General features: G+C 40.2%; 1 protein-coding gene across 2 annotated transcripts in view; it reads left to right on the top strand.

Annotated features, from left to right (window-relative positions):
• The window catches only part of Ptprb (protein tyrosine phosphatase receptor type B), a 109,648-nt gene that overhangs the window by 28,148 nt on the left and 64,776 nt on the right, over positions 1-16,724 (top strand). For both annotated transcript variants that reach the window (XM_075954877.1, XM_075954878.1), the window contains 3 exons: positions 12,472-12,750; positions 13,671-13,928; positions 15,818-16,081. In XM_075954877.1, the coding sequence (XP_075810992.1) occupies positions 12,472-12,750; positions 13,671-13,928; positions 15,818-16,081 (801 nt within the window). The remainder of the gene's footprint in view (positions 1-12,471; positions 12,751-13,670; positions 13,929-15,817; positions 16,082-16,724) is intronic.

The following is a 16,724-nucleotide window of genomic DNA, read 5'->3' as shown; positions in this document are numbered from 1 at the left end:
GCATTTAAAAAGTGTGTGTGTGTGTGTGTGTGTGTGTGTGTGTGTGTGTGTGTGTGTGTGTGTAGATATTGGACCAGGATTTCTAGTTGTCTAAGGCCTGGTCAGAGCAGCTTGCTTGACTCTTGAGGGCTCCTTTAGTGCTGAAAACAGCAGCTGACTAAGCAGCCCCTGGAAGGAAGGGGTAGAGGGAGATTTTTTTTCTTTAACTGATGGGGTTTGAGCTTCCAACATAGTAAATTGTCATACATCAGAATCATTTTAAGTAAATGTTTTAAAAATAATGGAGTTGTGATGGTTAAGAATATGCTTGGTTGTGTTTATAGAACGTGAACTAGAATATAAAATCTTCAGGAATAGAACAGTCCTTTTCATAGGGACCGTTGGAAAAGTCTCTTGAAATGAGAGTGCGAAGATGATTTGGGGTTTCTTGAGGTACATAACAGTGGAGAACATTCTTTGGCCACTCTGAAGTTCGAATCAGTGGTTTCCCAGGATCTCCTTCCGTGTGTGATGCTATGTCTGTCTCTCTTTCCTCTCTTGTCTGTGAAGTGGAAGGCTGGCTGGAGCTTCAGGCGCAAGCTGTTCCCATCTGCAGGGGCTGCCGCAGGCATTTACCTCACGGGAGCCTCCGTGCATGAGGGCGCTGCAGATTCCCCAGTTCCTTAGTCTTTGCCATCTCTGTTCCATACAACAGTGAAGACTTCCTTCAACCAGAAGTAAATCAAAGAGAACAATTATGAAAATTGGATAGAGAAATGAGCTATCTTTATGATTCTTTCTTGTTTCTACCTGAACAAAGATGGTTTCTTTGGCCATAGCTCTTCGAAGGCCACCAGTCTGACTGAAAGCAGGGTTGGGAAATCTCACTGAATCCCTGAAATATTAATAAACTATTAATCCTTTCATAGATCTTTTAGTCCATGATGCCCACTTACATCATTTGACAGATGAAATATAGAGGTAATTCTTGAGGGCTGAAGGAACCTCAATTTGAAAAGACAAATCGCTTGTTAAGAATATGCTTGTATTTATATGGAACCAGAGAGAGAGAGAGACAGAGAGAGAGAGAGAGAGAGAGAGAGAGAGAGAGAGAGAGAGTAAAATCAACTATAGGAGTGGAAATAGCTGGATATTCAGTCATTATGTTGTCAATTTCTTGGAAGCTGAAGCTGGTTCTGTGACAGCTCACACCACTACAGCTGTAGAATGCTGGACATTGTATGTCCAGATGTGCCAGGTACACCGGAAAGGGCCTCACCAACAGTGTGTGTGTTCAGTGCAGCCGAGCGGTTTTTAAGGTAGCTGCATTTTCAGAATGTTCATAAACGTTTGGAAAAACATTAGCCTTAAGGAGTCTGGAGACAGTTATTTATCCCAAGGATTTACTTCAGGGAAACCAAAATGATCGTGAGAAAACCGTCCATTGTGGGTGTTAGTAACATAAGTCAAGCTTCGAGTCGTGACACAGGGAGATGCTTCAAGTCCAGAAGCATTTGGTAAACATGAGAAACAGTCACACTGCATGGATGCTATTGGATAAACAGCTTCGATGTGCTTGCTGTTTCTCTATGCTAGAGACAGAAGCCAGCCAGGGCTTACTCCATACTGAGCTACACCCAGGCTCGTTAATTTTCCTAAGGATGTAGTTTTCACCATACATTTCCTGAGCCCCAGGGTAAATATGGATGATGGGAACTGCAGGTGGTGTCTGCGTAATGGCAATTGTCCCACCCATGCATGTATGACGGTATAGTCCTTCTCACAACTCTCCATGCCTTTAAAATAAAGATTTCATTTAAATTCAAAAATTAGAATTACCATTTTTAAACATTGTTTTAGGGAGGGCTTTTTAAAGTTGTTTATTTATATATTCATTTATATGTAGTGCTTTCTAAATTTTAAAGGCGTATGGAAGTTTAGATTTTATTAAGAGAAAATAACTATTATTCCTCAGTATTGATTACTAAGCCCTAGTGATGGGGTCCATAAATCATAGTTTACTATTACTAAAGCAATGCCAACTAATATAATATCAACTCAGACAAAGCTTTAAACAAGCGAAAGACTCCATTCAAACTGTGAGTTCTTTTTTTTTTTTTTTTTTTTTTTTTTTGCTGCCTTTTACCAATCTCGGATGAATTTGAACAAAAGCAAGACTCACTCATGAATGGAGATCAGACTGTTGCTTGTATGATTGGGTGTGATTTTTTTTGGTGATGGGTTTTACTGATCGCGCAAAATAGTTGAATTATTTTGTTTTATGTAGACCTGGACTTTGAAAATATTAAACAAGTAGTAAGTATTTCATCAATAGAAGCCTTCAGTCCAGATTTCAAATTACATTTGGAAAACGTGGATTCAAATTTAGATTAACAAGAATTCACTGTGTGGGATGGCAAAGGGAAAACGCCAGAGAGATGGATGAGTTTATAAAATCACAGTCCAAAAAAAAAAAATGGTCCTTGCTCTTGTAGCCTAGAGCAGGCATGAGAGGTTATATTGACAATGGCCACACAGCCTTACACATCTTTCCTGAATGAGGCCTTTGTCCTGCCTCGTGAGTACCAGGCTGCTGTACTCACAGAGAGGACACAGAGCTATTCTCAAGTTTATCTGGTGATTAACTGGAATGCAGCAAGAATGCCGTGAAGTGTCAGGTTGTGCAGTTGTGACTTTGCCAGGAAATAATACAATGGTCATACCACATATTGAATAAGTGGGCATATTTCTGAGACTGTAATCTCAGAGTCGCAAACAGGGCTTGCAAAGCCCCTGGGATGCCTAGCTGTTTAAATGATAACTAGACCCTGCTTGGCATCTGTAATATTTGTGGAAATCTGTAATATTTGTGGCATCTGTAATATTTGTGGAAATGCTAGCTCATTTCAGCAGTGTTAAGAGCTCAAAAGTCACCGGGCACATCTCTAACTTAGGAAGCAGAGGCCTCTGGATCTCTGTGAGTTTGAGGCCAGCATGGTCTACATATTGAGTTCCAAGCTAGCTAGAGTAAAAAACAACAACAAAAAAACAAACAAACAAAGAACAACAACAACAAACTGTATTTTCTGATTTACAGAAAAGTTATGACTTAGCACACAGATACCTCAGATTTACCCATTCTTGTGGTGTTTGTTGCAGTGAATGAGCCAGTATTAGCATGATTAACTCATAGTGAATTTACATGTCCTTACTCTGTCCCAGGATCTTATTTGGTGTCCCACATGGCATTCATTGTTGCTGATAATCCAGAGAGGAGAGGGTGGGGGAGGGGGAGGTTGAGACTCCTAGGTTTTGCTCTATAGCCCAAGGCTGATGCTTTTCTTAGGTTTAACCTGGAGCTCCAGATCTTAGGTTTTCGGCAGGAACAGCATATACAGAGGTCAAGTTCTCATCGGGTCACACTGAGGCTCTTCCTGTGAACATGATCTGTCACTTTTGTCACTTTTGGTGCTGAAAAGTTGTCTGAGGTAGAGTTCAGTTTCTGACCCATTGTCTCATCTCCTGGAGCCGAGTGAACTGGAGGTGGGAATTTTACTTGAGGAATGACCACCCACAGGCATTTGACGTCCTGCTAATCTCAGCTACTTATTAATTTCCCTAGGGAAAAAAATGCTCAAACATCCCCAACCTCAAATAATTTTAATCATATTAACATGATGATTTTTTTCTGCCTGCCTCTCTCTCTCTCTCTCTCTCTCTCTCTCTCTCTCTCTCTCTCTCTCTCTCTCTCTCTTATTTATTTATATGTTCATTGGTGTTTTGCCTGCATGTATGTATGTGTGGGGATGTTGGATCCCCTGGAACTGAACTTAAAGACAGTTGTGAGCCACATGTGGGTGCTGGGAATTGAAACTGGTCCTCTGGAGGAGCAGTCAGTGCTTTTAACTGTTGAGACATCTCTCCAGCAACAAATTTCTTAAAATCTATATGAAAGCCATTTAAGAACTTTCATTATCAAATTACTGCATCTGCTATTATTTTCATTACTGAACGGTATGGATTGTACTGGATTGGCTGCCCTACCAAAACTTGGGTCGTCTAAAAACAAAATTGATTTTCTCTTAATCCTTGAGGTTGAAATTCCAAAGTCAAACACCTGCAGCTTTTCTGTCTTCATAGGTTTCTCTCCTTGTCTTGTACATGGCCACTGTCTCAAAGTGACAGACCTGTCCATCCAAACAAGGCTTTTCTTGAAAGGACACTAGTCATATTAGATCTAATGGCCCCACTACAAATTACTCTCCTCCAAAGACTCCCACTCTCTCAAATACAGCCTCATTCTGGACTTACCGAAACCTGCAGCTTCAATACACATTAGCTATAATTTTAAATATAAGCCATTATTTCTGAGAAAAAAAAACCTCTGTAACTTTCTCTCATCCACAAATTTTACAGAGAATGATAGGGAAACATTTCTGGTTTCTATGCTATGTGAAATGAACCTGAACTTGGAAAAAAATAGAGCTGGGGATCAAAGTGCTTTAAAGCACACTGCAGCTTGGGGGCCACCGGCACTTCTTTTCCATCACTCATTAACAGTAATATTTGGGGACCATGCCTTCTTATGTGTGCTTGAATCTATAATCCTGGGACTATTTATTGTGATTTCCAGGGAGTAAGATTGTTGTGTGTTTTTATGCTACAATACCTTCCATATTTAGTACATGAAAACATAAAATATCTATAGATAGATAGATAGATAGATAGATAGATAGATAGATAGATAGATAGATAGATAGTCAGCAATATATATTCAACATAATAGATACTTATATTTTTATATATTTATATCAACATAATATGTATTTATTGTATATATTTATTATATTTGCATATATATACATATATATAACTTTTGGATTTGGCCTTTGTTTTGTGTTTTGGAGCAGGGTCTCCCTGTGTTCTCCCCATTGCTACATTCAAACTCATGACAATTCTCCCTTCTCAGTCTCTCAGGTTTCTACTGTTTGACTCTCATGGAGCCTCTGTGGAGTGGGCATTTGAAAGTTCCCATGATGCTTCAGAGATGAATTCTGAAGGCAGGGCTCCTCCACTCTTCACTGGCAGAATGTTTAGAGAACGTTGCCTTTTGCCTCAGGGCCACTTATTAATCTGTATCGTGGGATGGGAGAATAATAATGCCTACTTCATAGGGTCGTTAGGAGGTTTTAGTTGTCAGATTGAAATAATTTGTCAACTGAAAATTAGAAAAATAATCATATTCTTCATGCAGTAAATCTATATTTATTTCCAGCTTGGATATGGTCTTCAGCTTGCTAGGAACTAACATAATTTTCACAAATCCACCTTGCTAAAAACTAACACAATTTTCACAAATCCACCTAGCTCATTCATGACAGAGCCGGACCTTGATCTCTGCTTTATCTGTCTCAATCCTCTGACCTTTGTTCTACAGAATGAATATTATTTTTAAGGTGTTAATTGTTCCTTCACATCTCTATGTGATGTCCTAGTACCTTTGAAGTCAACTTTTAAGGGAAAAAAAAATATACAGAAAAGAACAGAATGAATTGTGCTGCCTTCCTTTTTTATATGGGAATTTGCTAGGTTTCCTACAGAAAAGAAAAGATGGAGTTGGTATTGGCTGCTTTCTCATCCTGTAGGAGAAACCAAGCCCATTGGGTATGTGGCTACATGAAAATTAAGGTGCAGCTCTGCCCCTAAATATGCGCAACTAAAAGGAGCACAACAGGTTTTTGGGGGATGTTTGTATTGTTCCTTCAGTATGGAGAAGAACACTGAACATAGCAAACGCATAAGAAAGTAAAAAAAAAAAAAAAAAGATAACTCAACAATTAAGAGCACTTGTGGTTCTTTCAGAGGCCTGAGTTCAATTCCCAGAACCCATATGGTGACTCACAACCTCCAGTTCCAGGGGATCCAGCGCCCTCTTCTGACCTCTATAGCAGTAAGCGCACACACAGTGCACAGACATATGTGTGAGCAAAATACTCGTACACGTAAAATAAATGCATTTTATTTTTTTAAAAGAAAAAAGTCAACATAGTCATATAATGAGATAGCATGTGCTTGTTGCCTGCCTTTGATAAATTACCAGTTTATGGCCAACCTTGCTTCATGTATATCGTTGTCCACCGCTTATCATTTTGAACAATCCAATCATGGTGATCTCATTTGATTTATAAATATTCCAATTTGCATCTTTATAGGTATGGTTAAAAAGAACCATATAACAACAATATAGTTATCTTACCCAACACTAGCAAAAAAAAATATCCTTACTGTTTAGCTGTGCGGGTATGAATGCATGCCTCACATGGTAGCTCAATCATTTCGACTTAGGAAGCTTTAGAGCGGCAGCCCTATTTGAAACTGTGGCTGAAAAACTTCTCTGTATAGTGCACCCGTGCAGCACTTTAGATAATACTGAGGAGACCATGGTGTTGCTGACAATGAACTGGGGACAGGAGGCTCTAACGGACTCTCTGGGGAAGAGAATGCAGTCCCTGTAGGCTGTCGGAAGGCTCTCAGTACTGATAGGCTTCTGAAGCCCAGTAGTTGTGAACTCTTCAGGGATTTTGATTACACTTCTTTCTCTCTTTGCAACTGCTGTCTTTATTCTGGTTTTCAAGTCCTATGCACCTTCCAAATTTGCTGGGGTTTATCTCCTTCATAAAGCGCACATCTGAAGTCCATGGTCCTTGGATACTATTCTCTGCTTTTCAATTTTAGCATTGAAATGTCCTTTATTACTGTATAGATCAAGCATCCCATCCAAAAAAAATCTGAAATCCTCCAAAATCTGGAACTTTTTGAGGACTGACATGATGTCACAAAAAGAAAATGCCACCCCATAAAACTCTACTTCCTGCATGAATTTTTAAAGTATATGTAATTACCTTTATGCTATGTTCTTAGGCTATAAGGAAACATGCAAATACTGTGTTCAGACGTGGGTTCAACCCTCAAGATACTTATTAGGTGTGTGTAGAAATATTTCAAGATAAAAAAAACTCCAAATATGAGACATGTTTGCTTCAAGCATTTCAAGTAAAATTAAAATCACCTGGTGTGGAGCATAGTATTTGCAGCAAGACTCATGCCAACCACCTTCTACATAGTGGCGCCCCTGTGCCAGGGCTGCCCTTAACTCGTCATCTGCATCACTTCTTACCACAACTCTGAAAAATTCACATTACTAGTTCCGGTTAAGATGAGGAGTTGAGGAACAAGGGGGCAAAGTACCTTGCCTATAGCCATCCTTGTGATCAACGCCGGTGCTGGGATGTAGCCGTCTAAGTGTGATGCCAAAGTTGGTTGCCTTGATAATTCATCTCGATTCTGCTTATCCCTCTCACGTACGCCTCAGATTCACAGATTTCAGGCCTTGACCGGCTCTGAATGAATATTTAGTGTTGGATATGATGTTCTGCTAAGTAATATGGCAGTCTGTATTGTTGTTGACAATGTGGCAAATGATTGTCAAAGCGGCTCTAACTTCCGTCAAGGTTGTTAGAGGTGTACAGAAGTAAGTACCTTGTGGCTGAAGTTTACTCTTAATGAAAATCTCATGACCAGTAACCTGATGTACTAACTCAATAGTATACATTCCACATTAACATAATATATTGTATCGTCCTTAAGGTAAGGAAGAAAACCGATTATAGCATTGGTTCTCAACCTTCCTAATGCTGCGATCCTTTAATACGGTTCCTCGTGTTGTGATGACCCCTCAACCGCAAAATTATTTTCATTGCTACTTCATAACTGTAATTTTGCTACTGTTATGAATTGCAATGTTTTCCGATGGTCTTAGGTGACCCCTGTTAAAGGGTCATTCGACACCTCCTCAAAGGGGGTGTGACCCACAGGTTGAGAACTGCTGGACTGTAGTCAACCAGCAATAACAACAAAAGAAATTCTTTCCACAAGAAATGGATTGAATGTGCTGGAGACTGTGGGAAATTCCCTTCGTGTGCTATTTTTCTTCTCCTTTTCAGGAGCATGTACCAGGAATTATTTGAGATTATTACTCCAGACCCTGTGAATTTCCATGAAAAAGAAAAGCCCTCTGATTAGTTGATTTGTCCATTTCAGGTTATACAAAATGTCAAGTAGGTGTAGTTTGCAATCAATCAAGCTAGCTACCCGCCTGCCTTTTAAATAAGAAGGGTAGAGACCCCGGTTTCTGTAAAGCTCTCAGAACTTGACTCTGGGTGCACAAAGGCCCCCTGGGCTTGAGTGAGACAGTAAAGAAAAAAATAATTAGAAAGAAAGTTTCCATCCAGAGCCAGGAAACCCTTGAATGCCTGTGAAGAAACTAGAGCTCTGCCTTGAAGCGGATGCTGATGGAGTTCTTGCTGCTTTGATGGCAGTGAGGATAGAAGCAAGGAGAGGCACACATTAAGTAAATGGGCAAGAGTGGAGGAAAGACACGGCATAGGGAAAACACCTAAATGTCTCTTGCAGCAATCTAGCACAAAGTGATGGGACCTCGGGCAAATGCATTAAAACTACTAGGGAAAGGCACAGATAAGGAAAATGCTTTAAAACTCAGCGGGAAGACTCCCTTGAGGAGCCAACATCCACCCCAGGGCGCGACTCTGGCTGCCGTTTGGTGTGTCTCTTTCCCACGCTCTCAAAGCTCAGGCTTAGCTGTATCTACAGCCACTTCTTAATCAACTCCCACTTCACTTCCTAAAATGGTAAACAAATCAGAAGTTCAAGGGAGCTTTCACGTGCCTGGGAGTGCACATAGGTGTCCCCGTTGCTGTCACTCACGCTGAGGATGCTCTTAACTTTGATGCTGCAGAAGCCTGCCTAGCATTTCCACACACACTTCGTTGGTTGTGGTTACACTGGGTATGCAGTTCAGGGCGGCGTTTCCCGTGCTGGGAAGACCACGCGGCTTGTATCCAGGTGTGGGATATTTGGCTGCACTTCCTGGTGCCTCAGCTTCCCTTCCAGGAGAGGAGGCTCAGTGGGAATCCTGATGTCCTATGCAGATATGGGTCCCAGATCGCTGTTGACACCAGCACAGCAGCTGGCTGCACTCTTCTGGATTTAACTTCATTTCTAAAATAATCCCAACCATTTCACATGTTAAGCCTAGAGATCTGTGTATCAATAAACACTAATGTTTTTAGTAACCTCACTGATAAGAATTATATGGGTTAAATATTGTTTGCATTAGAAATAATTCCTTTCCAAGGAACTTTTTTTTTTGAAAGGAAAACATAATTCATTTTGGCTTAGGAATTTTGCCAAGCTTTGTTTTTTCTTTTGAGAACAGAAAAATCGGGCTGGCAGTTATATAACTGAATTGTCAAACAGTGTTAAAATTCCCCCCAATATACAAACATACATACATTCGCATATACATACATATGAAATTTGGGGCGGGAGATGGCTCAGTGGGTTAAATGCTTCCCGTGCAACTATGAGGACCTGAGTTGGAATCCCCAGAAACACACAAACACAAGCATGGTAATGCCCGTCTATAATCCCAATTTTCCCAAGGCAAGATGGGTAATAGAGAATCTCCTGGAAACCCATGGGCCAGTCAGTCTGGTAGATGCGGTGACGACCACAAAGAAACCCTGCCTCTAACAGGGTGGAATACAAGAGCACCCAAGCTTGTAATCTAATCTCCACATACATGCCATGGCACACCTGTGTACCAGTACACACACACACATACATACAAACACATCACACACACACACACATACACACACACTGATACACACCAAAGACCCATGCACCGCAAATAGAAGCATATGACTTATATCTACTATGAACTCCGAATTGTTTTTAAGACAGTGAAGTTTTCATTGGGCTTAGATGAAAAAGAATTCTACCAACTCTTTAGCTTCTGCAGCATGCAGCGCAGCCATGGACCCCTGCCAGCGCTGGGCTTTATCGCAGTCTAAATGGGGTTTTAAGTGTTGTTTCCAGGGCAGGTTCTCCCAGTCCAGACACTTCCCAGCTTCATTGTTTCTTTGTTCTGCCGGATGTACGAAGGATTGACTGTTTTGTTTTCTGGCTCAGAGAGATTAGATGAAGTCTGCATTTCTGAAGCTCAACCTCTAGGCACGCAACCTTAATATTCATTTTTCACAGCTCATATTTTGTAGATTATGTATATTTAGATTTTAGATTCTAGTGATCATAACACTTTATTTAATCTTTATCTGACTTGGTGGTAGGCAAAGATGGCAAGATTTATCTCTTTGGAACTGGCACTGAGTGCAATTATCTCTTTTACCCTTGTCCTTAAAATGTTACTTCAGCAAAAATACTTCTGCTTGGTCCCACAGTGTTGTTCTCAAGGCTTGCTGGATCTCATGATGTTGGGTATCTTATTCTTGTCAGGCAACTATAAACCTTGTGTGAGAGGGAAATTACCTTCTTTCCTTTCAGTATGGCATGTCCTGTGTAGGACAGAAAATGTAAATAACATTACCCCCATCATTCCCCTCCCCCCCCCAAAATTCTAGTTTTCAATGAAAAAAAAAACTATGAAGAGAAATCATCTTGGAAAGTTATTTTAGCTTAGATTAGAAAATTAGTTCCAAGATTTTACAAAGACTTTTTTTAAATAACAGAAGCAATTGAAGACATTGTCAGTTTAGTTTGCAATTTTTTGTTTTACTTTTGCCTCCTTGTTATCAGAGATTCATAAGAAAACATTTATTTCTTTGATAAAGGGAACCGAAATAAGATTTTGTACTGAGTGCCCATTGCATGCTGGGTAAAATCTCCTCTATATCTGATTTGCTCTCAAAATTCCTTGGAACTCTGGTATTTATCATATAATCATCATCATACTCCAGACAAGTAGGGAGATATAAGTTTTGATGGAGTACCACTCACTCACAGGGTCACATAAGTGGTATATAAAGAGCCAAGATTTGAACACAGCTCCATCTGATTCCAAAGTCCGTGCTCTCTAGGACTCTATGCCACTGGTTCCATGCCAGATTATCAGCGTGTAATAGGAACCATAATGGCAGCTGACTTCGAACATTACAAACTGTCCAAGTATAGAACAACCAAGCCATAGGGCCAGATTCAAAGCCTCTGAGTGTTAAAACACAGTCCCTTTGGGTGAACACAAGGGTTGAAAGCACAGAGTGAAGGGTGTTTGTTTTCAAAGCTCACCTGCGCGCTGGGCCCTCTCTCTGAGATACTGCCTTAATTTTCTTATCAGCTATTCTTTGTATTTCTAATAATTATTGATATATTAGTGTCATGTTTAATTTTTACTGAATGATGAATTCATATAAATAATAGCATAAAACATGAAGGCATGGGATTTCATAAGCTGTATTACACATACGATATCTGGTTCACCCATAGGTAGTCTTTATGAACCGTCTGATCACAAATGCCATTTGAATATAAAGTGAGGTTAGCTTACTAGTTGGAGTTGTGTTAATAGCAAATGAACATCTTCTTATAAGGTCCGTAATTCTTGCCGTCATGAAGAAAATGCAGCCGTTCAGCAGGTGGATAAAGCTGAGGTCTGTATAGCTATGCCACTCAAACAAATGCCCTGACTCATACATTGCTCTTCAATACCTCATTCTGACTTTAGAGGCCAAGAACTATGCAGGATTGCTAATTGTTTTTCATGTGGATGTTTCTCCATGGTTCTGGTCTCTGCATGCAAAGTCGGGACAGCCTAATTTCATATGTCACTATGCCTGATGAATAACTGCTTATGAAAGTCTGTTGACCTAGCTCCCAATCTGGTGCTAATTGAACTTCAATGGTCGAGATTCCGCAAAGGCAGAGCCGTGTTCCCCAAACGGACCCTGACTCTGAGAACAGAAATGAAGTGAACTGTTAGGTGCAAAACACTATCAATCTTACTAGCCCTAGGGTCCCTGGCAACTCCAGCATGCTCCAGAACTAAGATCTTAAAAATCTAGGGATATTGGTAATTCCAGCAATTGGGAACATTGATTTTGGTAAGCAAGTCTATTTCAGAATCAATATCTAATCTGTGCCTTTTGTGATTATCTAATAGCTGAAAGCTACTCAAACTTATGTGTGTAAATAACACCAAGAATCCACAACCTAGGAAGAGACAGAGTGTAAATTTCAAATGCCTATTATCTCTTAATAGTTTGTATTTTCTGGTTGGATCATTGGTATTTAATCAAGCACAGGCTGAATGCTTGTCATTGTCTTAAAAAAAAAAAGACAGGCTGAACTTGCAAGTTGAAGAAAAGACTGATTGGGCTATCAAGGTCAGATCTACCTTAACAAGAAGTCTTATCAAATAGTCACTAATAGGTAAAGGAGCCCTGTCTTTGAAAAAAACTAACAGTGGGTTTGCAGGTGTAACCACATGCCGGATTTTCCCCCACCAAGTAGCAGATTCTTTAAATTTTTAAGGAACATGACCTTGGCTGCAGCAGAATAAACAGTTAGTTTCAAAGCCCTCACGCTGCCTTCTCTTTGATGGTGTTTGCCTTGCAGACCCTTCGCCTCCTGCCAGCTTTGAAGTCAGCCTGGAGAAGACAACTTCAACCACCCTGCAGGTGAGGTGGACCCCTTCTTCTGGAAAAGTCACGTGGTATGAGGTGCAACTATTTGATGATAACAATCAAAAGATACAAGAGGTCCAAGTTCAAGAGAGTACCACACGGAGGCAATGCACTTTTTCGAACCTCACCGCTGGCAGTAATTACAAAATAGCCATCATGGCTGTTTCCAGAGAAAAACGTTCCTTTCCCGTGTATATCAATGGGTCAACAGGTAAGATCTGTATTGTCTGTGGCTAATAGCATGCAATATGTTTTCTTTTCTTCTTATTGATGGTGCTAGGGATGAAACCCCAGAGACCCCTGTGTGCTACGCAAACACTGTCCAGCCCTATGTGGCACCTTCAAAATGATATGATATCAAAGGAAATGGGACTATGCCACCATCATAGGTGAAAAAAGTAAATAACCTTTCAAAAGGTGGTTATAAGGGAGAGGAGACTGGACTGAGCGTGGGGCTAGGTGATTTTGAACAAGTCACCAGATTTCTCGGGAAACATAATTTTCTCTTATTTAAAATAGATACTCCCTAAACATCTAATTTAAACCCATGAAAATGAGATTTTTCTGCCTCATTTTCCAAATTTGCATCACAAAGCATATGTTTCCTCTTTTGTATATTCTCATAATATCACATTTTGATATCTTCTGAGTACTCTTGTGTTTAAAGTAAGTGTTTCCTTCCTGAATATGGTGAAAAACAATCCATCGAGTGTCCCCATGTGTCACGATGGCACTCCCAGGAAACGCATGGCTGTCCTGTAGCTTGCTCTCATCTCTGTCTCTGGTTACTTCTGTCTCTTTCCATGTTTCATCTCCTACGGTTTGTTCCTTTATCTCCCCGTATTGTCATTGGCAAGACTACACTGCCTTGGCCACACCTACCTTAATATCTATGAAGCAGAGGAGATAAAAAAGGCAATGTATGATGTCCCTTTAGCCCTTAAAGCCTATGGGCTTTATAAAGGTGGTTAATGAAGGTTCCAGTGAACTCTCAAGAGGGTCATTACTAATTATTGCTATGATACAAACTAAGATACAAAGAGAAGAATAAATAAATGTATAAATTAAAGAACTATGTTTTCTACAAGGGGATTATGAATGGCCTTGTAATATGTGTTTTTATTCCACTAGTGCCGTCTCCTGTGAAAGATATTGGCGTCATCTCCAATCCTAATTCTCTCCTAATCTCCTGGTCTCATGGTTCTGGGAATGTGGAACAATACAGGCTGGTGCTCATGGATAAAGGGACCTTGGTTCAAGACAGGAATGTGGACAGGCATGATACTTCTTATACTTTATATGGACTGACCCCTGGACACCTATACAACCTCACTATTGTCACCATGGCTTCAGGACTACAAAACTACAGGTGGAAACTAGTGAGGACGGGTAAGTTCCTCTTCTTTAGCTAAACAAGAGCAAAGCTCAAACGAAGTTTAAATCAGGTTTGTTATTTGGATAATGGACAAGTTGAAATTCATATGAGTTATAGAAAGACTTGAACAGATATCCTCTTGATTAAAGAGAACTCTTTTCGTCTAAAATTAAAGGTAGCCCTTGGTGGTATTTTGAAGTAGACAAAGTTATGACATGGTTCAAATTTCTACATTTAATACATGCTTAAGGCTCCCTACTTCTGACTCATAAATAGGCATCTACTATTATCTTTGTGATCACCCACAGTGAGTTGGGGGTGCTTTTCTTAGTGTTGTATAGAGATACGTTCTTGTATGACAGCTATTTCCAAAACCCTCTACCCAAGAAAATATGTGTCAGACAGCCTAACCTACACTGACAAAGCTAATTGGTGCTACTTACTAATGTGATTCATTTAATTCGTTTTTACTGTGCGTTAGACATATGCCTAGCATGGCAAATTCATATACTTCAAGTTAGACAATGCCTGAGTTCTCATAGAACTCACATTTGAATGATGCTAATTAGTGTAAAGTGTTGATAACGTTTTTCTCCTTGTCGTTATCTCATTTTAAAATAATCTGTAAAGTAGATAGTACTATTGACATTGTTCCAGTAGAAAGAGTAGCTGGAACTATAGGAAGCAGAGGAAGAAGATACTGGGGACTCCTACATATATGCATATCTTTTATAACACACCCCCAAAATATGTGATGTTCTTAAGAAAATGCACAAGATGTCTTAAGAGCTATCTGTAAATATCAAGAACAAATACAGCCAGGTATACATCTGCAGTCCCAGCACTCAGAAAGCTGAGGCAGGAGGATCACAAGTTTGAGGAGCACCTTGATTATAAAACAAGTTCTAGGTCATCCTGTACTGGAGAGAAGAAGGGGGCAGAGACAGAGAAAGACAGAGACAAAGGGACAGTTTGAGAAAGACACACACACACACACAGAGAGAGAGAGAGAGAGAGAGAGAGAGAGAGAGAGAGAGAGAGAGAGAAGAGAGAGAGAGAACAAGTAAATTGCACTTTTGAGCATACTGTGCAAAATCACTGTGCTATAATCATCGTTTTAGCAAAACTGTATTAATTTATGTTATGTTATTAGGCACAGTTACAGTGTGTGTAAAAGGTAGGAAATGTATCCATCAAAACTTCTTTCTTGGCATGAGTTTTTCTTTGATGAAAGAGTAACCTGGCTTTTTATCATGACTTAATATAAAAAGTATTTCAGTGGGTCTGAGAAATGTAGTGGGTGAGCTGTCAAAAGTGCTGAGTGCTCCTCCAGAGTCTAGTTTCTAGCACCTTCAGTGGGCAGCTCACAACTGCCCGGAACTCCAGCTCCTTAGACTTAATGTCCTCTTCTAGCATTTGTGGGCACTTGGACACATGTGACGTACATTCACACACACACACACATGCACATACACACAAGAACAAAACCTGGTAAAAACTATTTTAGCACACAAATATTTACAACTACCAACTAATCAACCTATTTACTGTGTACTTAATGCTATGAAATATATAAATATAGACAAGCACGCGCAAAAATAAATTAGGTAGATGGCAGACCTCTTTGTGAATTTTATCTAAAGAATCCTAGAGCACAGAGAACTGTCCAGTCTTCTGGGGGCAGCTTGCCAAGTCCCAGCCAGAATCCAGGCTCCTGGCTGCACGATAGCGTTCTTGCCATAGCATGGTCTTTCTTGGATTTCCAGTATCATTTTGCCTCTCAAGTGATTTTTCTCTTGATCAAACAGTGTGTCCTGAAGGCGTTAAAGTTAAGGTCAAAATGTGGTCATAGGGAGGGCAAGATCTGAGGAGTAATATCTCTGTTTCATCCGTTGCTAATTAGCTCCTATGGAAGTCTCAAATCTGAAGGTGACAAATGACGCCAGTTCGACCTCTCTGAAAGTCAAGTGGCAGAAACCCCTTGGAGATGTAGATTCCTACAACATCACCCTGTCTCACCAGGGGACCATCAAGGAATCCAAAACGTTAGTGCCTCGTGTTTCTGAAACTCAATTTAAAGACTTAGTTCCTGGGCGACTTTACCAAGTTACCATCAGCAGCATCTCTGGGGAACTATCCGCTCGGAAGATAGCAATGGGCAGAACAGGTAAGTCAGCCTTCAAAATAGTCTTTGGTTGCCTCAATCCTGCTCAAGTCTATCTCAGAATACGACAAAATCGTGTAGAAAGAAGCTTCTTTTCCTCCCTGGGAAGGAGAGTCTTTATGATCAAGAATGCCTATAGAATAGAACCCAAGAGCAGAGGAACATAGAGGGTTAATTGCATACAATTTGTCAATTAAACAAATGTGCCCGGGTTCCTGTGTGGCCTGTGTGTGGCCTTGCTCTCCGCTCTCCCATGCCATGTCCTCTAAGTCACACAAACGCATGAGCATCAGTGTCAATAGAGAGAGCATTTCTGCCTCATCCTTACAACAAGGCGATCTTAGCACTTGACTGTGTTTCGTATACATGATTTTATTAATTAATGTTACCTAGCAGTTACCTTGTTCTTTATGTGAATAAATTGCTGGATTACAAACCTTGGACACTTTTAAAGTGCTTATGATGTGCTATTGATTTCGGGCAAGGTTCTGAAAAGTACACTCTGTGGGCAAACCCGTTTGGTGGCTTGTTTTTGTATTTCCCCAAATGAAAACAGGATCTTTCCAGGGTCATTTATGTAGTTCAATACAAGTTGTTTTTTGTTTTTGTTTTAACCGACCTTTGCTTAATAGATCTTACATTTTGA

This window comes from Microtus pennsylvanicus, chromosome 20 (assembly GCF_037038515.1).
Source record: "Microtus pennsylvanicus isolate mMicPen1 chromosome 20, mMicPen1.hap1, whole genome shotgun sequence".
Taxonomy (NCBI): domain Eukaryota; kingdom Metazoa; phylum Chordata; class Mammalia; order Rodentia; family Cricetidae; genus Microtus; species Microtus pennsylvanicus.
Note: the sequence above shows the minus strand (reverse complement) of the source record. Positions and strands in the feature narration are given on the sequence as shown.